General features: G+C 35.7%; 1 protein-coding gene across 1 annotated transcript in view; it reads right to left on the bottom strand.

The window, feature by feature from the left end:
• Positions 1-923: 923 nt before the first annotated feature.
• The window catches only part of CUNH8orf34 (chromosome unknown C8orf34 homolog), a 154338-nt gene continuing 135126 nt past the window's right edge, over positions 924-20135 (bottom strand). Inside the window, exons 11-14 of the mRNA XM_026076954.1 lie at positions 14488-14608; positions 9205-9707; positions 3839-3932; positions 924-952 (exon numbers count right to left, since the gene is read on the bottom strand). Coding sequence (XP_025932739.1) covers positions 924-952; positions 3839-3932; positions 9205-9707; positions 14488-14608 — 747 coding nt within the window. The remainder of the gene's footprint in view (positions 953-3838; positions 3933-9204; positions 9708-14487; positions 14609-20135) is intronic.

Below are 20135 nucleotides of genomic sequence, written 5' to 3'. Positions count from 1 at the left end.
ATTTGTCAGCAGTAGACCTTCCAGTGCAAACCCTTAGAAAAGAGAGCAGGTGAGAGTTCAAGCCTTGTTCCAGACGCGTACAAAAATATTCTCCATCAGCCCAGCTAGAAATGAGTATCTAGTGCTCCTGCTGGCAAGTTGAAGTTACAGTGAAAGAAGAGATAGAAGCCACATCCTTTAGTTTGCCAATAACTACAGAAACCGATGTGCCTTAACCAGATTAGGGTAAAGGAATATATCTATATCCATATCTATATCTATGTGTCTACATGAATATGGATTAAACAAGCAGCAAGTTCCATAAGGGCCCAAGTTATTCACCTTTCATGCACTTCTGACAAACGGATTGATTTCAGGTAGGAATACTCTACGTCCAGAAATCTGCTTTGTGGGTCACTTGTAGAATTAGGGAGCTGAGATTCCAGCAGAATCTCACTGCCTTTGGGCAGTGTGTCAAATAAATCCATTCCAGGGCTACAGACAGTAGGTCAAATTACCCCAGAAGATTATCTGTCTTTTCAAGGTCCTAGCAAGTCACTGATACATTAGAAAATTTCAACCAGCAATATTTGCAGGACCTGTTCTCGGGGGAGAAATTAAGGTAGAATTGAACTAAATTTCTTCTCATAAAAGCTGGCTAACTAATGCTCTGGTGATTGGAGATGCAACTCTTGTTTCCTTGTATCAGTACTCCATAAAGAAGAAAACTTTTTGCCAGCTATAAGAACACTCACCAAATAAAACGCATTGTGGAAGTGGTGAATATTTTCTCCAGATCTCTTTTCTTTCTGTGAAAAGAGTGTCTTCATGCACCCTCTGAAAACTCTCTGAGGAGAATCAGCACACAAGCAAAATACTAAAGGTAATAACGGGGAACTGTCTTCAGAATGACAGCTGAGGAGAAAAAACACACGATGACCTGTCTACTGTTCATATTGTTTTGTCAGTGACACTGAAATCACAAAAGAACCATAGACTGTAGGTTTTGGATGAGAACAAACATACTGCCTAGACCATTTTCACTCCTCTGTGCTCAACATGTACAGAATATCAAAGGGGAGCAAACCTAGCAAGCAGAAGAGATTTAGTTATTGTACGGAATTTTTTTAAAAATAAAATGTGTTGGTTCTCATTTTTTAAATCACAAAATTTACACTATAAGAGCAAATAATTCTCTCTCTCTCTATTCCTCCCTCTCGGCCACAAACTTAATTAAGCACTTAAAGAGGGAGAGGTTTGCTGAAAAATCAACAGTGTTTCTTACAATGTTTTTCTTTCCTTCTTTAACATGACAAATCTCTTTTTCTCTGTATTAATTTATATCTTTTATATGAATACCTATTTGATTTCAAATTTTGTCATGAGGTTAAAAATAATTAAATTCCAGTTATCTTTGGATGTTTATGGTAAGGATAAATTCTTAAAATGCTATCAGAGGGCCTACAGGATTTAGAAAGTAAAGTCTGTTTTTTTCAAGAAATGACAACCCTGACAACATTTCGATAAGACAATATATACGCTCCCATATCTCTTTTGCAAACGATGTTTGTTGGGAGATTTTGAGATGTTTAAGTGACCCAATTCTGTAAAGCTACCATTCATTTTGAAAATAGCATCTTCAAACTCCTACATCTGACTACATTTGAAACTATTACCCCAAAAATAAGCTTCTCATTCATTTTCTTGTAGAATACTAACTAACCAGAAGGTATTAATTTAAAAGAACCCATGGTGACTCATATAGTTTCTCTTTTCACCTTGTTAGTTTTCCCACTACCTAAAACTAGTTTTACACCTGGCTGCTATTATCACAAAGAATGTAGTAAATATTATCCACATATAATTTATTAAAAGCTGAGTCAAAGAACAGGTGTTGCTATTGTAAAGATTAATTTTGCACATCTTCTGCTCAGACTCATAAATTATGAACTCCTGGGCCCTCAACATTAAATCACATACACAACATCCACACAGATTTATTAACTTCAGGGTAAAAAACAAAGTGTAATCTTGCCAGATGCTCAGCCTACAAGTACTGGCATCAGCAAGTACGCCAAGCCTCTCAATGACTCTCCACTTTACCTGGGAATTGGCAGCTTCTCTTCGCCAGCAGTAGTAGTTCTGAACTTTGTGCTTGTGTATGACACCAGCATTTCCCCTCAGATGGCCATGATAAACACATTATTGTTATTTGTTTATCATTATTAGATCTCAGATAAAGGAAGCATTACTTTGATCAAACATTCTTGTTACATTACCTTAGTTACATTAGTAAAAAGATTGACCTACTATAAGTGGTGCTGCAGGTAACTATGCAGACTTACAGAGAGTCTCAAAATCAAGATGTGAGCATGTTACAGCTGTAAACCCTGCTTACTAAGGAAACTATAGTTTACAAATACCTCCTCTGTTCTCCGTGGACCAGATGCAGGTAAAACAATTATTATTAAATAAGCATCAATAATAAAGTTGTGTAATAGCTAGGCACTCGATTAAATGCAAATCTATCATCTCTACTGAACTGGAAGGAGGACTGTTGCTTTTGTCTCTAATCTTCCACCCTATCACACTGGGCAGTGGCAATGATCTACCAGAATTAATTATAAATCATTAGCAAAAATGCAGAGGCAAACTCATGTCCACAGGAGGGGCAGGTACCAGGCTCTCCCTTCAGCCACCTATGGTGAGCTTCAGCTCTAAGATAAGTGAAAGATTCAGGTTCAAGCCAAAGTGGATTTACCAGTTTTGGACTAAACACAGTTGGAACTTCACTTTAACATTGAAAAATTATTAGCCATGCTTTTGAGAATCTCAGTATGTAAATTGAAACTTCATAATCAAATCATGGGCTATTTATGAATTTGTGAAACTGGTATGCGAATAGAAAATTCTTAGATTTTTAAGTGGTATAATTAAAAAATATATTCTGCTTATCAGGCATGATTATTATTAATCATTAATCCTTTACATAACTGTTCCATTCCATGAGGAAATTGGCTTTTTCTTCTTTTAACTCTGCATGTTTAAAGCATTTTTAGTTGCAGCTATTAAGTTTTCTGAACAGCTGATTAAACGGCTCCTTCTTAAGTGTATCATCTAAAATATATTAAGAAATAGTTCATATATTCACCCTTGCAGATCACAAAGCCACCGCGAATTAAAAAGAAGTTGCAAAGGATTTAATATTTTCAACAAAATTATTTCTAGCCACTGTGTAGCCTGATACAACTTGTTAAAGTTTGAATGTATTGCAATTTATAGTGTGTTTCTTGTTCTTACCTGTTCTCTCATTTAGGTTATGATCCTGCTGACCTTTACTTGCATGATTAGACAACCTCTTCAAAGACTTTAGGATATTAAGGACTGCTTGTGTGTTTAAGAACTTTTTTCTTACAGAGGAATTTAAAAGAATGCAGGCAAAACAGAGAGAATGGAGTCACAATCCTGAGAAGGAAGGCTGGAGCTTCCAGAGCTACTGGGTTTTTTTATGTTTTTTTTTTGCCTGTCAATGCAGATTTACTACACAGAATATCTATTTCTACTTCATGTTCTTTTTCTGGAACAGCTACCTTAATGCATGAGTACAAATTGTTTCACTTAGTTAAGTAAACTGTGGTTTGTGATCATCTTGTCAATGTTCAGTAACTGTAGGAAGGCTTATGTAAATCAATCCTGTTAAGTTCAATACTTCGGCCCGTAAACAAATGAGTAATTGGTACTTATGAGAATAGCTCATCTGAACAGACATGACTTCTTTGTAGGGTTTGGCGATATGAAAAAGAGAAGCTAAAGTTTGAGTTGTTTTGACATATTATCAGCTCCTAACAAGCATACTTACATTTGTCTTGGTCAGCTTCCACTCCTTCACTTTCTGTGTCACTCGGTAATATCCAAGGTTGATGAGCAAGCTGAAGCTGTTGTAAGAATTCATCCTGCCATAAACACATCTATTTCAGATAAAGTGACACAGAATCATCCTGTACAACTACAGGAAACACTCTAGCCTCAATTAATTGGAGAGGAGAAAGCCTTTAATAAAAAACAATTCTCCCTGCAAAATAAAGCCAGAATTTAGAGGATGTGCAGACTATCTAGAAATGTTGTTTAATTAATTCTTGTTTATTTATCTATTTATTCTGAGAAAGTATCTTTAGCTATCTCACTAACTGCTATAGCCACAGATATCTCCGTGTTCATCTTGAAAATGTAGTAACACAGAAGAAAATCTGAATGCAGGTACTCCATCTGTCCCAGTACTTTTAGGACCATGTCTGGACAAGTCATGCAGGATCTGTTTAAGTAAGGCGCCTGGACAAGTCATGCAGGATCTGTTTAAGCAAGGCTTTGACTTGTCAAAACTTTCATTGACTTAAATCTGGTGAGAACAAGGACTTACAGCCTGATTTAGAAACTGTAGTTTTATTGGAGAAGGTGAAAGTCTATGAAGGAGAAAAGCTATGGTGAGTTTTGTCTCCAAGATGCCACAAAACTCTCAGCATCAAAATATAAATATTATACACAGCTAGAGTCCATATACAGCTGAGTACACAGCTTTTTTTACTGTTTTACAGTCAGCCCCTTTTTATATAATGTATGTATATATAGAATAATAAACTTCCATACACACACATAAATATGCATGCAAGCATGCACACACACACAAACACACACACACACACACACACACACACACACATATATATACAAAAAATACTGTCAGGTTCCTCTGCAATATTCAAGGTGAGGTGAGACTGGAATGTATACAGATAGCTTCATTTTCAACAGCAGCTCAAAACATGCAAGTCTAGTCATTAAAATTTAACTTAAACATTGGCCAGACATTTATGACATTAAAATACAGATTCTTATAGGCTCCAAAAAGAAAAGGGAGGGAGCCCTATTTCATTTTACACCAGCTGAAAATCTGAATCTACATATTCAAAGCTGTAAGACATAGCACTACGGTATAATTGTTGTTGCTGGGTTTTAAATTGATGATGGGGTTTAAAAATATAAATTGGGCTTGTGTTATTAAGTTTCTTGGAAACTGAGGACTGTTCAATCAAGATGATTAAGGTGTTAAGAAAAATACAAAACCACTAAGCTCAGGCAGGAGGTCCAGGCCTTAGGCTTCCATTGTCATTTTCAATGTTCTCAGTGTTAGAGAACGTTGCTGACTACAGCACTGAATGGGGCAAAACTTTTCGGTTCATGGAACATGATTCTTGCAGTAGGAGCAAGTGGCGCTCACACTGATCAACACACTTTTTAATCTTCCAAAAACACAAAGCAAAGAACTGAGCAAGGCAGCAGAACAGAATGGAAGTATCTGACCAAAGACAGAGCTCTCTTGACATTAAGTTGTTTTCTACACTCAGTAATCAGGAAGAAAACTTGTGTGAATCAGTGCTGTAGTAAGTTAAAGCTTCCTGCTGTTAGCAATGGCAGACCAATAAACAATACTGAATGCCACTTTAAACTATCTGTATAAATAAAGGGTTTGTAAAATTCCAAGTGTTCAGAAAATGTAATGGCAAATGAGGGAGTGGTAATATTTTCATCTCAAAAGAACTATCACAGAATGGTGTCACTTTAATGGAATCTATCCTGAAGAGAGGAGCAGGATTCAGCTTTCTACTGTCAAGCTATACAAAACACCAAAGGAGACAGTAAATGCAAGGAAGTATCTCTGTAAAAGGATTTAGAACCCTGATTTATTAGTTTTATAGAGACAATAAAACTATTTCTCTACGTAACATTTCTCTGCTATAATTCAATTCAGCCTTGAACAGGGCTGATAATAAAACACACCTGTTGGAACATTGTAATATTAGGCATGCCAAGAGGCAGAAACTCATGCACAAAAACTGAGATCATTAGAAGTCTCTAGCATTATTCCTAACTCTCAATCAAAATTCTTAACAGCTGATATGTTAAGTACTTGTCAAATTATTTAAGAATTTTGCTATGACAAGATTAAACCATCTTGAGCTAGAGCACAGACTTTACTAAAAGCTAAGAACTCTCTCTGAATTGTATTTATTAGTAGTATTTTTCTATTTTGGACTTCTTATGTTACTTTGAAATGCATTACAAACTAGGAAGCATACATCAAGCATTAAGCGATACATTAAAAATCCTGAGAACTGAACTAGTGACAGCACAGACAGAACAAGTCCATGAAGATTCTGAATTCTTTAATTCAAGCTCCTTATGATAAAAGATGCTCCTTGTACTCAGTCACTGCATCCCTGTCAACTGACTCATTCTCCTCAAATATAAACCAGTTTGTACTGGTTTATTCCACTAATGTCAGTAGATATTCCTGATTTACACCAGAATAAGAGTAAGGAAGCAGCAACTTCTTTTCAAAATTTTGTCATAGTGTCTTGTATAGTTTTGGCAATAAAACCACAGTGCATTCACATATAATGGAAATTCTTCTTTTACACCATAAGTAGTCTAGGAAGAATAAAGGCAATTTCCCTTCTTTTATTTTACTCTTTTTATACAGGAAGGGGATACAAAACCTGCAATGAAGCTTGCAAAATAATATACAATATCAGCTTCTAGTTTTATATGTTTGTAATCTGTAAAAGTACAAAGACAGAACTTTGTTACTCTTCAGCTACGAAGCCCACCCCTACTTTGGCTTTTTAAAATTTGTCTCCATGGTCAAAGAGACAAGGGAATAGAATCACATGGCCACAAGAAGAAGGACACTTCTAACAGCAAAAAGTGTCACTGAACAGAGACACTTACTCAGTATGTTCTGTCCATACCCAGTTCTCCTTTTTTAGGTAACCAGGAACTAGGGTGGGGAAAGATAGCTTAAAAGAGCTTCTAAAGCTCGTAGGATAACACTCCAGACATAAAGGTGGCAGAGGCCAATTGGCCAGACCTCCATCAGCTACTTTCCAAGAACTGAGGGCCTTTACAGCTTGACAGAGGAAGATCTTGAGTATGAAGATGTCATACCAGCAGTTTTCCCCTTCATATCAGAGCTAGTCCCAAGATGAGTTTCTATTAAATCAAAGGTCATTTGTGTACTTGTCAGGAAAGAATAAATAGCCCCAGCTTTGCGCTGAGTCACTACCAGCCAGTATACTGTTGTGTCCCAGGAGCAAAGAGCAAGAGAATTTATCACTTCTAGAAGGCAACAGAACAGAGGATAAAATCATGGACAGAAACACTGAGATTTAACACCAGCTTTACAGTAGGCTTGCTGGATGAAACTGGGCATGTTAATTATCTATAAAATAGGGCAATAATATTGCTCTTTTTTTAAAGTACATGACATACATATATTAAAAAATTTATGACACTATTATTGTAAGAGATATCAGCAAAGTCTGGAATTTAGCAGACAGAAGTAACAATTGTCACAGCAGGTAAATCAATCTCATGGGCTGTTATTACTATAACTACAAAAAGGCTGTGGAAGTACGCATTTTTAATTGCCTGCATTATTACAGAAAACATCAGAAGTGAATGAGAGATTGGACAGCACTTGGTGGAAATGCAATGCTCATTATAGGGCACTTTCAGGATTCTATACATAATTAAAGCTGGCATCACATGACTATACATCAGTTAAAAGCAGGGTTGGTTAAAAAAAAAAGTAAAGTATTTAGCAGGAAGCAAAGCAACCCTTCATTTCTTCTGAACATTTTTAGTTAAAAATTAATTCCAACTTTTTCATATTCTAGCATGTGAGAAAATCCTAACACAAAAATGACGCACATCCCCTTCAAAAAAGGGGGATGAAGGGTTTTTGTTTGTTCATTCCATTTACATATTTTTTTCTCTGAAAATTTCAGGTTTCAAAATATATCAACTGTTAGTTGAGATACTTTCAACAGAATTGTAGCCAGCTTCAATTCTCATGTCTTTAACCTGGATGTCCAATTCTTGCTGAAGAAGTAGCTTGAGTGATGGAATTAGTGTAGTGCCATTCCAAAAACCAAAATGAGATATTTTTTCACCACCAAATTTAAGGAAGATTTCCTCCATAAATTTGATAGTTTTAGAGTTATTGGTGCCTCATTTCCTCTCTCTCATAACACATAATGGAGGTCACATACATAACTGCAAGTTTATTCTAGGTAATGACTCTAATTTTCCTACAATTCTCTCTGAGTAATATTATTATAAAGAATTTTTTTTTACTTTTTAAAAAATTGTTAGCCTGATATAACATACATTATGTCAAATGTCACACTCAACACATTTTTTGAAGCATTGATACATCTCAGAAAAAAAAAATCTAAAAGTATTTTTTTCAGTCTTGAAAGAAAGCACCACAGGCTTTCACAAATGGATTAAAAAGGGAGATAAATTTGGTAATACATGGTTGAAACTGACTTGTTTCACCTTAGCCATCTAAAAACTAGGAATCTAGACATATAGGTCCTTCTCAAATCAGTGGAGAAGGACTGGCATTTCCTGAGATTAACTCACACCTTTGTAAGGCAAGTATCCGAGACAGACAGCAGGGTACAAGCTGAAGTTATCTTTAAGGCAGCTAAGGTTAGCAAAGAAGAATTCTACTCAAAATTCACAAGGCACTAACTTCTTTTTTTAAACAAGGACTAATCCTGTAAAAGCCATTAATAAGAGACAGGAAGTTTCTATGCTCTGAACCAGGTTAGTTAACATGCATAAGAGTCCTAGACAGTGACTCAATAACATTGGACATATTCTCACCGCAGGTCAGTTTTGTGTTTTGAAAAATCTGTCAATTTAATGGTGTCTAAGTAATCACTGCAATGATGTGTCAAATAAATGAAAAAATAAAGCAAAACAAGGAAATCTTATGCCCTGTCATTATAGCAGGAAAAAGTTGTGCTGAATATTCCACACATATGCACCTCTTAGAAACAGTAAGGCTAATGAAACTGCTATCTATTATGCAGTCAAAACCCTACTGAGCTCATGAAAAACTTGGGGGGCATGAGTGTTTCAAGATGATTTCTGTAATAATCCTGACATTCTCCAACAGCTTGACAGCTTGAGTACCTCTCACAGCTGAGCAGTATTTCCTTGCTAATTTTCTCATCATTAGGTTTACAGTTCATCTCAGAGTAGTAAGTTATATCAGGTATATTGATATTACTTTAACTCAAAACACAATCCAAAACAACTCTAGTCTTCATGTTAGAGTAGCTCTTAAATATAGCAAAAACATTAAATTGAAAATCTTACTTCTGATAAACTGCTTCCCTGAGTAGTGACAGTTCCAACAATGTCTCCGCTCATTTGCACAGACAGCCCTGAAGCAGCGCTGAGGGTCCTCCCCAATTGACTCTTAGATGTCAGAGATCTGCTTCTTTGCATACTGATGATGCCTTCCTTATTTCCCTGGCTGATAGGGGTAAGAGGTCGTGACAGCAAGCTATTCGGGGTCACAGGTCTGCTTCCCGGAGTTGACGGAGTCGGAGGCCTGTTGGTTTGTGTATTGGGCATCGGAGACCTACTGTTTGCAATAGTGCAGACCTGTGTTCTGCTGTTAGTGGGCAGTGGTGGTGATTTGTCTCCTTGGAGCTGAATGTTTTTCCCCATTTGAGTTGGCACCTGAGGCCTTGGATTTTGGCCTTGTGTAGCTTGAAAATTGCCTTGATGGTCAGATGTAACTAAACTAGGATGTTGGATACTAGGGCTCTTTGACAGTCTTGCTTCTTCCCATAGTGCTAGGTCCTTTTCAATATCTGTACACACACACACACACACACAAAGACAAAAGCAATATTCATTTTGTAAAAAAGAAACTCACCTCCATTTCTCTCTGATTTTATACCCTTACTGATTTTTCCCAATATGAATGAAAAGTGCCCAAATCTTGAGTTGGGAAGAGAAAATCTATTCACCCTCAAAACTCAAAGGCATCAAAATTGACACTTCAAATATGTTTGACAGTTAACTCCTCAAAATTTAGTTACCTTTATTGCAAACACAGCTACCCCACAAAAACAAAATACCACCACTTCACTGAATCTTCTAGCTATGAATGTCACCACAACTAATAAAAACCTTTCTCATATCTTCTACATTATCTCTCTGTAACTTTTGAATAGTTTCTCATTAGTATCAAGTAAAGACGGAGCAGTGACCAAAACCTGAAATCCTCAGTTGCAGGGAAGGGCAATCCAAAACTGGTTCAAGATAAGACTTTTCGCTTCCAGCCTCACCACCTCACCCAACCAAAATCTGGGGCCAAAAAACCTTGAACTCTGGCACATCTGGATTGGTGACCCTGTTTGGATCTGAATTTTGTGTTCTGGCCTGCCTTCAATGTCACATTAGATGAAGGGATCACCAATGCCTAGAATCCAAGGGAAACGTGGTCCCCATTTGCTGCTCCAATTCCTACCCCTAACACAAGTGAAACTCTTGGGAAAGGTCAGTGGAAGTTCACCTTTTTAAGCCATAAGGAATAAGATCCTATTTAAAAACAAAACAGTTTAGAGGCAGTGATGAAAGTGTCTTCTGAATTCATACAAAACATATTTTTGCTTCTAATGTATTAAATCAGATAGATACATCCAACAAAGTTAGGTGAGGGTAGTTTAGTATTTAGTTTAATATAGCTAGCATACTGAAAAGTCCTGACAAGTAAAAATGTCCAGAAGCTTAAGGAACAGTTTACTCAAGCTTACTTTATTTTAGGCAATTGTTATCAATTTTTCATTCCCACCGACATGGACCCTACTGAAACTTGGTTTTGATATGGACAGTTGGCTTCCTTTAGAAAAGCAGTACTATTTTCCATTAGACGGTATAAGTCACAATCTTAGAAGCTCTAAATCAGCAAGGCTATACTGATTTAAACTGCTATTAAGTAAACCTATATAAAATCTGGATTTCAACAGATATGCAGATAACATATCTGCATACAACATGCGAGCCTGCATGTAACAATAACTTCAGGTACTAAAAGCCCTAAAATAAACAAAATCTGATTTTCCAATATATAGTTCAGAATCTATTTCACTTGTGTTTACTAGTAGACATAAAAATAATGCTCTATGTATAATAATTAAAGATGTGCCACCTTTAACATTAACTTATTTTATAATAACACTTTGGAAACATGAAAGTAAGCTATGTCAGTTTGTAGTCACATAGAAGATATCCCACACATTTAAAGTGCTATTATTAAAAAAGATGCTAAAACTGGAACAGTTGTGGAAGCCTTGGATAAAACTTTCTCAACTCCTTAAAGATCGAATGTTTTGCTGCTGGCAAATTTTGAAATGTAGTTATTGTTTTTAGCACAAAGTTAAGAAGGTTTCTAATTGCCACTTTAATCTAACTAAAAACTGACCTCACAAAATCAGGTAGTTATTTTCATTTTGAAATAATGATGTCTTTAAGTACTCTTCCATTATGCTTTTAGAAAAAATCAATACACATCACTTTGGAACTTATAAGATGTTGGTTCAAATCCAGGGGCTAATAAATGATAATGTGAGTTACCCAATTTAAACCAAACGAGGAATATGTTCTTCTAAAGATTCAATTTAGTCTGTGCCTTTGCAAAATTACAGATCTCTAACTTCTCCATGGCGCTTCAGTATGCTAAAAAATTATCTGAATATTTAATGATTTAATATGAGCTCAATAAACATTGTATTTTGGCTCATGTTTCTTAATTTCATATAATAATTGAGTCTGCAGATAAACTGTTTGAATAATTTCTCCACATATAATTAACATGTTCTCATAACATAATTGTTCAGTTTCATTTACTGCACATTCTCTGTTTGATTTTACTTCAGTAAGTATCAGATTCTCAACTAAAAAAAAAAAAAGCAACTCTCCAGCCTTGCAGTGTTATCAGATGTACAGCAAATACCAGAACTGAATTATGACTTAGGATTTTTTTAAATACCTTGTCAGTGCCATTTGAAGGAAGACAAACCACAGACAAAAGAGCAAAACAAAGGCATTTTCTTGCCTATCAGAAATACCAGAATAAGAATATGATTCATAACACTTTTAGAAAATGTTTATGCATTCAGAAGTTCTTCTTGTAATAAAATATATTCCAGAAGTATGCAGCTACCAAAGAATGAGTACTACAAACCATATTGGCAAGTTGCTGGAATTAACTACCAACAAAAAAATAATTCTCTACTTTTGTTTGATATAAAGCAGCCACAGTAACATAAGAGACTGGATCTCAAACAAAAGCATTGCTAAGCAATATGCAGAGAAGGAAAAAAAACCTGGTTGCTTCAAAATCTGAGTCAGTAAAAATACTGCTTTCAAATATTGGGGTGTTGAGTCACTTGCTGACACTTGGTGTTAATGCCCCATTTAGCCTTAGGCACCTACCTGTACCTATGTTTCATCCAGCATGTAGTCCATAAAAGAAAGGCAGGCTCCTTAAGAAGACATTTAGGAGCATCTGAGATAGGGGATTACTTCTCATCATTATACAGGTAGCCCAAATCCTAATTTAGGCATATAAATGATTGACTAATATTGGGTAGAATAAATAGGTTTCATTGCATTTAATAGAAGAACTGAAACAAGAAGATTTGCTGATATCAGAGGTGCTAGAACTTTGCAAATGTGCAATGAGACAGATAAGGCTAAACAAGAACATGCCATTATTATCTGAGGTCCTTTGAGTTGATGCTTCATGGAAATTACATAATGCTTGTCTGTCAGGGGAATAATTGTCTCAGGTAGCAGTGGCATCATAATACGAACTCAATTAATTAATTACTAGGAATAAGAGAGTCTAATATCTAATGACTGGACCATTTTCTTGTGAAGGTCTCCAGTAGAAAAAAATTATAGTGTGGTGAAACAGCTGAACCCCAAATACAGTGTAAGTGAAACAACAGGCTTAAAGCCAACTGACAAGAACAGTATTGATGTGACAGAGAAGACCTCGCAGGTCACACAACGGCATACTGAATCTCAGAGACTAAGAGAATCTAGCTAGTTAGTTTATGGTTAATTGTAAGTATTTAAAATTCCATGTTGTGTTCAATATGGTGGTTATTATTGTCAGCTTTGTCTAGGGACATCTAAGGAACTGCATGTTTAAGAGCATCTGGTATAATCATGCAAGAAGAACCAGTTAAGACATAAACCAAGGTAATGAGATCTTCACCAGACCCCTTCTGAGTGACAACTTCAGTAACATATGGGAAGGTGAGTGCTGCCTCAATGGCAGGGGCCCATGGCGTTCTCAGGTCCCTGCTGCGCACCCAGATACCTGACAACCATAGCTCAGCATGCTGGTCTCCTGGCTCCACATGGCTCATAGGGTGACTAGATGTTCCTGGGAGTTTCAGCTTGCTGAAAGTAGACATGGATTTTCAGTCTAGTTCTGCAGTGAACATTTCTAATAGCTACAGTGACTTGAACCTGACACAAAAATTGAATGGCAGTATCTCATGTTTTCAGAAATGAAAAATGGTCAAAATTTCTTCACTTGTAGATGTCATAATTTTTAGTTCTTGTTCCATTTCAAGTGAAAACCTTTTCTAAATGCTGGTGCTTCCCTCATTGCACTTACAGCTTTGTCTTTTGCCCTGACTTCAGCTGCAATAGACCCTAGACAGAACTACAACAGCTGTACAGCTCCCAAGGCTTTCTGACCAATATCATTGGTGGAAAAAATGACCAAAGTCTTTTAAAAAATGCCACTGAAAGTGTTATCTGCCTCACTCTATGGCTGATTTGGAAGAATGGTCAGGCAAATTTCATTTCTTCCTCCACCTTACATACACACTGTGTTCCAGTTCTGTATTACTCTTCCCAGATTTGGCCCATGAAGAGCAGCTTTATATATGATCACCATGATATGACAAATAACATACCATATAGGCCTACCATGCTATAGGTCTGTGTCATGCCATATACCTAAAGCTGAAAACAAGAAAATACTGATTACAAAGAACAGCAAAATGCAAACTAGGATCCTCATTATCTTTTTCAAAAGTCCTGAAAGATATTTTCATTAAAAATGCATTGGGTGTTTTTTTGTTCGATCTTTTAGAAACAGTTGCGCTGTCAGAGATGTTGCAGAAGTTTCACTGCACACAAGTCAACAGACTTTGCTCAGGCAGAACTCTCATGACTGAGCTGGGCTGTTCCTGCAAAGCAATGCTTTCTCAATCTAAAAGTCCACTGCAGTCTTTTGGGGAGACTAGTTAACTGTAGATGAAGCATCAGTAATTCCTTATTGCATAAGTCTTGGCAAAATGTGTAAAATAAACATGTAATTAAGTTGTCTGGCTGCAGGACATTTAACACAGTTTAATTACTGTACTTACTGTAATTACACTATAGATTAAAATATTATATCTACAAAGACAATAATTGAATGCTGTTTCACTTCAATGAAGAAAGAGAGAAGTTTAAAGTTTTTTTCTATTTCCATCAGCTTCTGAGATGGATCATCTTCTCCATTGTCTGCAATATCGACATGGCTGGTTGGATGAGCTAGGCATTTGCTGTCATACATACCAGCTAGGTGTTTTTCCATGGTCTGAAGTTCTTTTGCTGCTAAGGAGTCCTTCAAGAGTTTCTGTCTTGGGGAACCTCCAGTTCTGACACCCACGGCATCCAGGGTCCAAACTGGCTGAGACTTACACAGATAAAAAGGCAGAGGAAGATATCTAAGTGTACTTTTACATTTGTATGTAAAACGATAAAAAATAGTGGAGTAAGATGCTGTTCTCATTTAGAAAAGTTAATCTGGTGCTTTCTAAGTAGAATTAATATATAAGATTAATATGCAAAATTTTACAAAATACCATTTTTTCCCTTAAATAACATAAATAGTAGTTGTTAATTAAAATCAACATTTCTAGTCTAAAGTAATTTAAATATGTACCTGCACACAAGATCTTGCTTCAAGCTGAGGCAACATAACAGGACAAATTATTCAATGATTTACATTCTATTTACTTTTACTTAGTGGGGTTGCACTTAATTTAAATAACCATAACATTTGGCATAGTATCTCTGCAAAGCAGCACTTCTGGGAATAACACAGAATTTCCTAATCAAAATTGCCACTGCAAGAAGTATTACTTTCAGGAACAGCAACTAAATCATGATGGCAGTACAGCAGCATAGAAGGGATGCTTGCAAACAGACCACCTAGCCAATCACTTGACTGTTGAATGCTGTAGTACTCAGTTACCTACATTTTCTGGAATCCATTCAACACACTTTCAAAAAATGCCTTTAAAATACAACACTATGAGGTAAATTTGATAAGCTTTTATGTGTTCATTTGAGATAAACAAAAACATATGACAAGATGGGTGGCTGCAGATAGCTGCAGCATTTAATATTTTTTTTCTGGTTGGAATCTCAGGCTATAGGGGAAGGTGTACTGTAGTTCAAAGGATGAAGAAGGAAATACAAGTTGGATAGTCCTCTGCTTACAAACAACTTGCTTTAACAATAAAACTAACTAAAACATTGTAGTTGCCTTTGTTTTTGGAAAAGTAAGTGTAATTCTTCAGAAGTACACTGTTATACAGAATATATATTTCTGATCTGTTCCAAATAAACAACATCTTGTATGCAACTGATCATTGTGAAGCACAAATTTGTCAAGTATGTTAACGTATACTGTAGATTCATATTTATAAAGCAATATCTATACTGAAAAGCTGCACATTTGTACATAAAAAGCCTAGTCATATTTAGCAGCATATTAAATGCTTCATACATGCTGATATTAACTCACACCATTGTTATTAACTCACACAATTTTTAGAACAGTAATGACATTTCTTGATTTACCAATTGGCTTTTACAGTAGTTTTGCTTTAGTCAAAGTTACCCATATTTAATCCCAAGTAATTATAAAGGAACAGCTGAATAAAACAGTAAGTTACCCAGAAGTGGAAGTGATCCTACAAATACATTTATTTCAGATGTATCACTGGGTCTGATATTCTTGTTTTCCCAAGAGACTTTGAACATTTGCCACTTCAGTTTGAGATGTAAATTCAATGGCCATGTCAGAATCAGGCTAGTTGAACTCACTAAAGAATATTTGCCTGTATTAAATTATTCACATCACTAAATGTTTGTTTCTAATAGATTATTAGTTGCTCAATATCTATCCCCAGAGGGCAGATTATTTTATTCCACGAGCAGTTCCTCTGAAATACATGAAACTAAGCAAGAGATGGAAAAGGGAATAGAGCTTGTAATAAAACTCTGATATTTTAACTTTTTAATCATTTTGTAAAAATACTCTTGTCCACAGATTTCTATAGGGGAAACGGGCCTTTTTTAATTAGTTTTTATAGTGTATATTCATAAAGAGCAAAACAGCAAGACTTCAGTAATCACTGTAGGGAAAAAAATCTTCAAAGTTATAAGAATACAGTCTTTTGAATAAACAACTTCATGCATAAATATAATTCTGATGAAATAGAGAATAAAAACTAGTCAGCTGCCTATGGTAATACTTGAAGACCAAAGGTCTCTTAAAATTCTTATTGTACTATTCAAGTTTATCACAAAAGAATTATTATAGATTTTCAATAATCCCTAATAACCCAATCTGCTAAAAATGCAGACTTCCAGCGTTAGTCTGGTGAAAGGAATTCACTCTCCCTCTCCCAGTTTCTGGAGGTAAAATGGAGTTATCATCCTTTTTGTCTCCTCTACTAAGAAACCTCTGCTCTTTCTTATCCTGTGTTTTTTTTCCTGTACCTTATTTCCTTTCCTTTATGCACAGTAATGTAATACATATATAACTAAGGTGACTGTGCGAGTAAAGGCAACATAGCCTACTGCCTATAATGAAAACTAAAGTAATGGGACAAAAATGATTCTTTACCTAATGGTAAAAATCACAATATTGCTATAGAAGTTTATAAAAACATGAATATATTTATGTCTAGATTAAATCATTTGAAATTGGCAGACTTCAAATCGTGAAGATCATCAAACATAAGCAGTACCTTTAACACAGATTTTTAAATCTCATGTAAGTTCATGTAAGACATAGATATGCCTGTGTATGAGCACATACAGGCAAATGGAGACATGCACATACATACATTATATAAATATTTGTGTCTGCCTTCATCCTGCTAACATACAGCTACAAGGCATATAGAGAATTTGTGTTAGCTTTTTGATGTAACACAGATATATACATTCTTTCTAAGAATAAATATTCATCTTGCATAAGATTTAGAAGAAATACACAGTGATACACATATATTCACTCTCTATCAATACATATTGCTACATGTTCAAACTCTCTTTCAGATATACAGTCCTAACACTCTGTGAAATTAATGAGGTTACTCAGGACAATTTTTTTCCCAATTTTATATCTAGTCTATAACATTTTCTGTGCATTTTTGTGCATGGAAATACCATAAGTTTATGGCATTTTTCAGAAAATAGCATGACAAAAAGCCAGAATAATATTCCACTACTAATTATTGAACATGAGAGATATTTAATACTTGTATTTTAATTTAGTGATAAATTATATTTATAGTAGTGCCTTATAAATAAACATCTGATTGTTAGAAAAAATGATTATCAGAAAAATTAGAGAAAAGTAAGAATTACACCTGCAGTGTAGCCAGTTTTTTGTTCCTTCCCTGAAGCTAGACATTTCAGGATTTTAAACAAAACCATTTCAGTTTTTTTTAGGGGAAGACTGGGGAAAAAAATTTTTTTCTATATCCCTAAATACTGAATACAAAAAGTATTTTTTAACACTTTGAGGCTGTGAGTTCATCTAAGTGAATTTTACATAAACATTGACGGAGGTCCTCAGCATCTCCAGCCTACAACTTATGCAACAGCCCTATTTCTAAAGAAAAAGCACAAGCTGAAAGTAGACAGCAATAGCTGAAAAAGAGGATGTTAACAAGGGGACTTTGGAAGCATGCCAGTTCAAATGCTCTAGCCAGAAGAAATGAATTTATACAGTTCTAGCAGAATTCACTGGAGCCCTTTCCCTCCACTGGATGCCTGAGAATGAATGGCAGCAGTTACATCACTTAAGATATATACCCAGGCTTGCAAGCAATTTATTTAAACCTTCTTATTCCACTTAACCAAAAACTGTCCTTTGTCTATTGGCCAGGTGTAGCAGAGATAAAACACTAACTTCAGTTAACTCTGACTTCAGAATGTATGGTGATGACAGTAGACAAAGTAGGCGGAAAAATCTAGTAGGTGCGTACAAAGAATGCATAGCTTTTCAATGCTTTTAATATCTTTCCACCTCCAATCGCTCTTATTGTTCATTAAGCTTTATAAATAGCCTATTTAAACTAACATAAATTTTATAAATGGCCTATCTATATTACCAGGTTTTTAGATCTAACTATGAAGATGTTCCTGAAAGCCACCCTTGCCTTTTTAACTTCAATCTGCAGCACAGTGGCTTGATGGCTATGCTTCAGTAGAGCTTTTACTCCTAGAAAAACAATATACATGTGAATGCCTTGATCTTACCATCAGGCTGAACTGACATGGGCTGTGTCATACCTGTGTAAATACCCCTACCAACTCCCACGCAATGTTTTAGAATATCTAAACTCAAGAGGAAAGCCTCCACATTCCTAACCTATAACAACAGCTGGAAATCAGATGCTTGTTAGAAAAGAAATTACTCTTTGCTGGTGACCATAAAAAGTGTTATTAAAGACTGTGCCCTGTACTTCTATGTCATGTTGGCCTACTCCAGATTCAAACACATGTATTCAAATGCATGTGGATGGGCACACATACATCCTCTTTTCAAGTGCAGTTTCAGGGACTCTAAACAGAGAGAATCCCCAACTCACAAGAGAAAGTGCTTCTTCGTTTTTAAGAACTTTTAACGCTGAACTGCATGATCATTGTGAAACATGTAAGAAATCACCATGAAAAGATGAGCAATACTAGTTTCACCTAATATGGCAACTAATTTGCAATTCAATCATTAGTTCCTGATGAGTTGCAAAAATATATAATGAATTTTGATTGAACCTTGTCTTCTACATGGTTTTGCTAATCAAGTGCAAATTTTATTGTTAATTTGAGGAGATAATACTGTGAAAAAGACAACCATTCTTAGTTTTCTATGTACACTCTACCATTTCTTGGCTAACCAAGCTGAAATATAAAAATTTCCCAGTTTCCTTCAACTAAAAAAGAAAAATTTCCATTTCTTCAGTGATCCATTTGTAAATCTCCCTTCCATGTACTTCTGACCAAGAAGCTGAGGACAATGGCTGTTCAAGCAGGTGAACTTTTTGTATAATATTTTGAAGGTTCTTCACGGAACAATCATTTCTGCATAAGAGTTCACCAAATGTTTAATCTTTCAGCTTCCACAATGTGTTAAGGCACATAGGGTGAACTAGTCAACTTGTTTGTTAACGTACTCTAGAAATAAATAATCCTCCTCAGAGTTCTGTTCAAATTTGGCAGCCAACTCTAATCTCCATCTTCCATATTAGGGCCTGTTCTACTTGAAATACCATGTAATTGAAATTATAAGCTTTCTGCTTCCCATGGCAGTCAGCCAGCACATTTTACGCTAAACCTATATTAAAAAAAAAAAAAGGATTGAGCTAGTCTTCTCCATACCACAATTTGGGTTAACTTATACGTAAGTTTCCTATTTACAGGCAAGAGAGGAGGAGGAAATATGTGGGCAACTGGGAATCACATTTGTTTCAGCATCTGAAATGTAACCTGAATAGTTTTCTTTTCAGTGATTCAGCCCTGTTTTATTTACTGTCATTTGGAGTAATATTTTTGAATTTTTCATGCCAAAGATACCACAGTCTTAAAACACTGAACATGAGAGGTAAGAACAAGGCACTGTTAGATTCTTTTTTTCTAATTTTTTTAAAGCTCAGAAAATTCTCTCAATTTAAAATTACATTTTAGAAGGTTAAATGTTTTAAAATAAGAGTATTTTTACTCCAGAACACATTTGCCATTCTATGTGAACCAAGAAATTTTGAAGGTCTCCTTGGAAGCGCTAACCATAATCCGCATGCAGTGTCTGCCAGCGGGGCTGACAGAACTACGCTTCCGCAGGGCCGGCGCCTTCCTAGAAGCAGCCCTGTCACGCACAGAGCCTGCACCTCAACAGGGCGACGGCAGCCACGCCGCTTGTC

This window comes from Apteryx rowi, unplaced genomic scaffold (assembly GCF_003343035.1).
Source record: "Apteryx rowi isolate R43461 unplaced genomic scaffold, aptRow1 scaffold_444, whole genome shotgun sequence".
Taxonomy (NCBI): domain Eukaryota; kingdom Metazoa; phylum Chordata; class Aves; order Apterygiformes; family Apterygidae; genus Apteryx; species Apteryx rowi.
The sequence above is the reverse complement of the archived record's forward strand: the minus strand, read 5'-3'. Positions and strand labels throughout refer to the sequence as shown.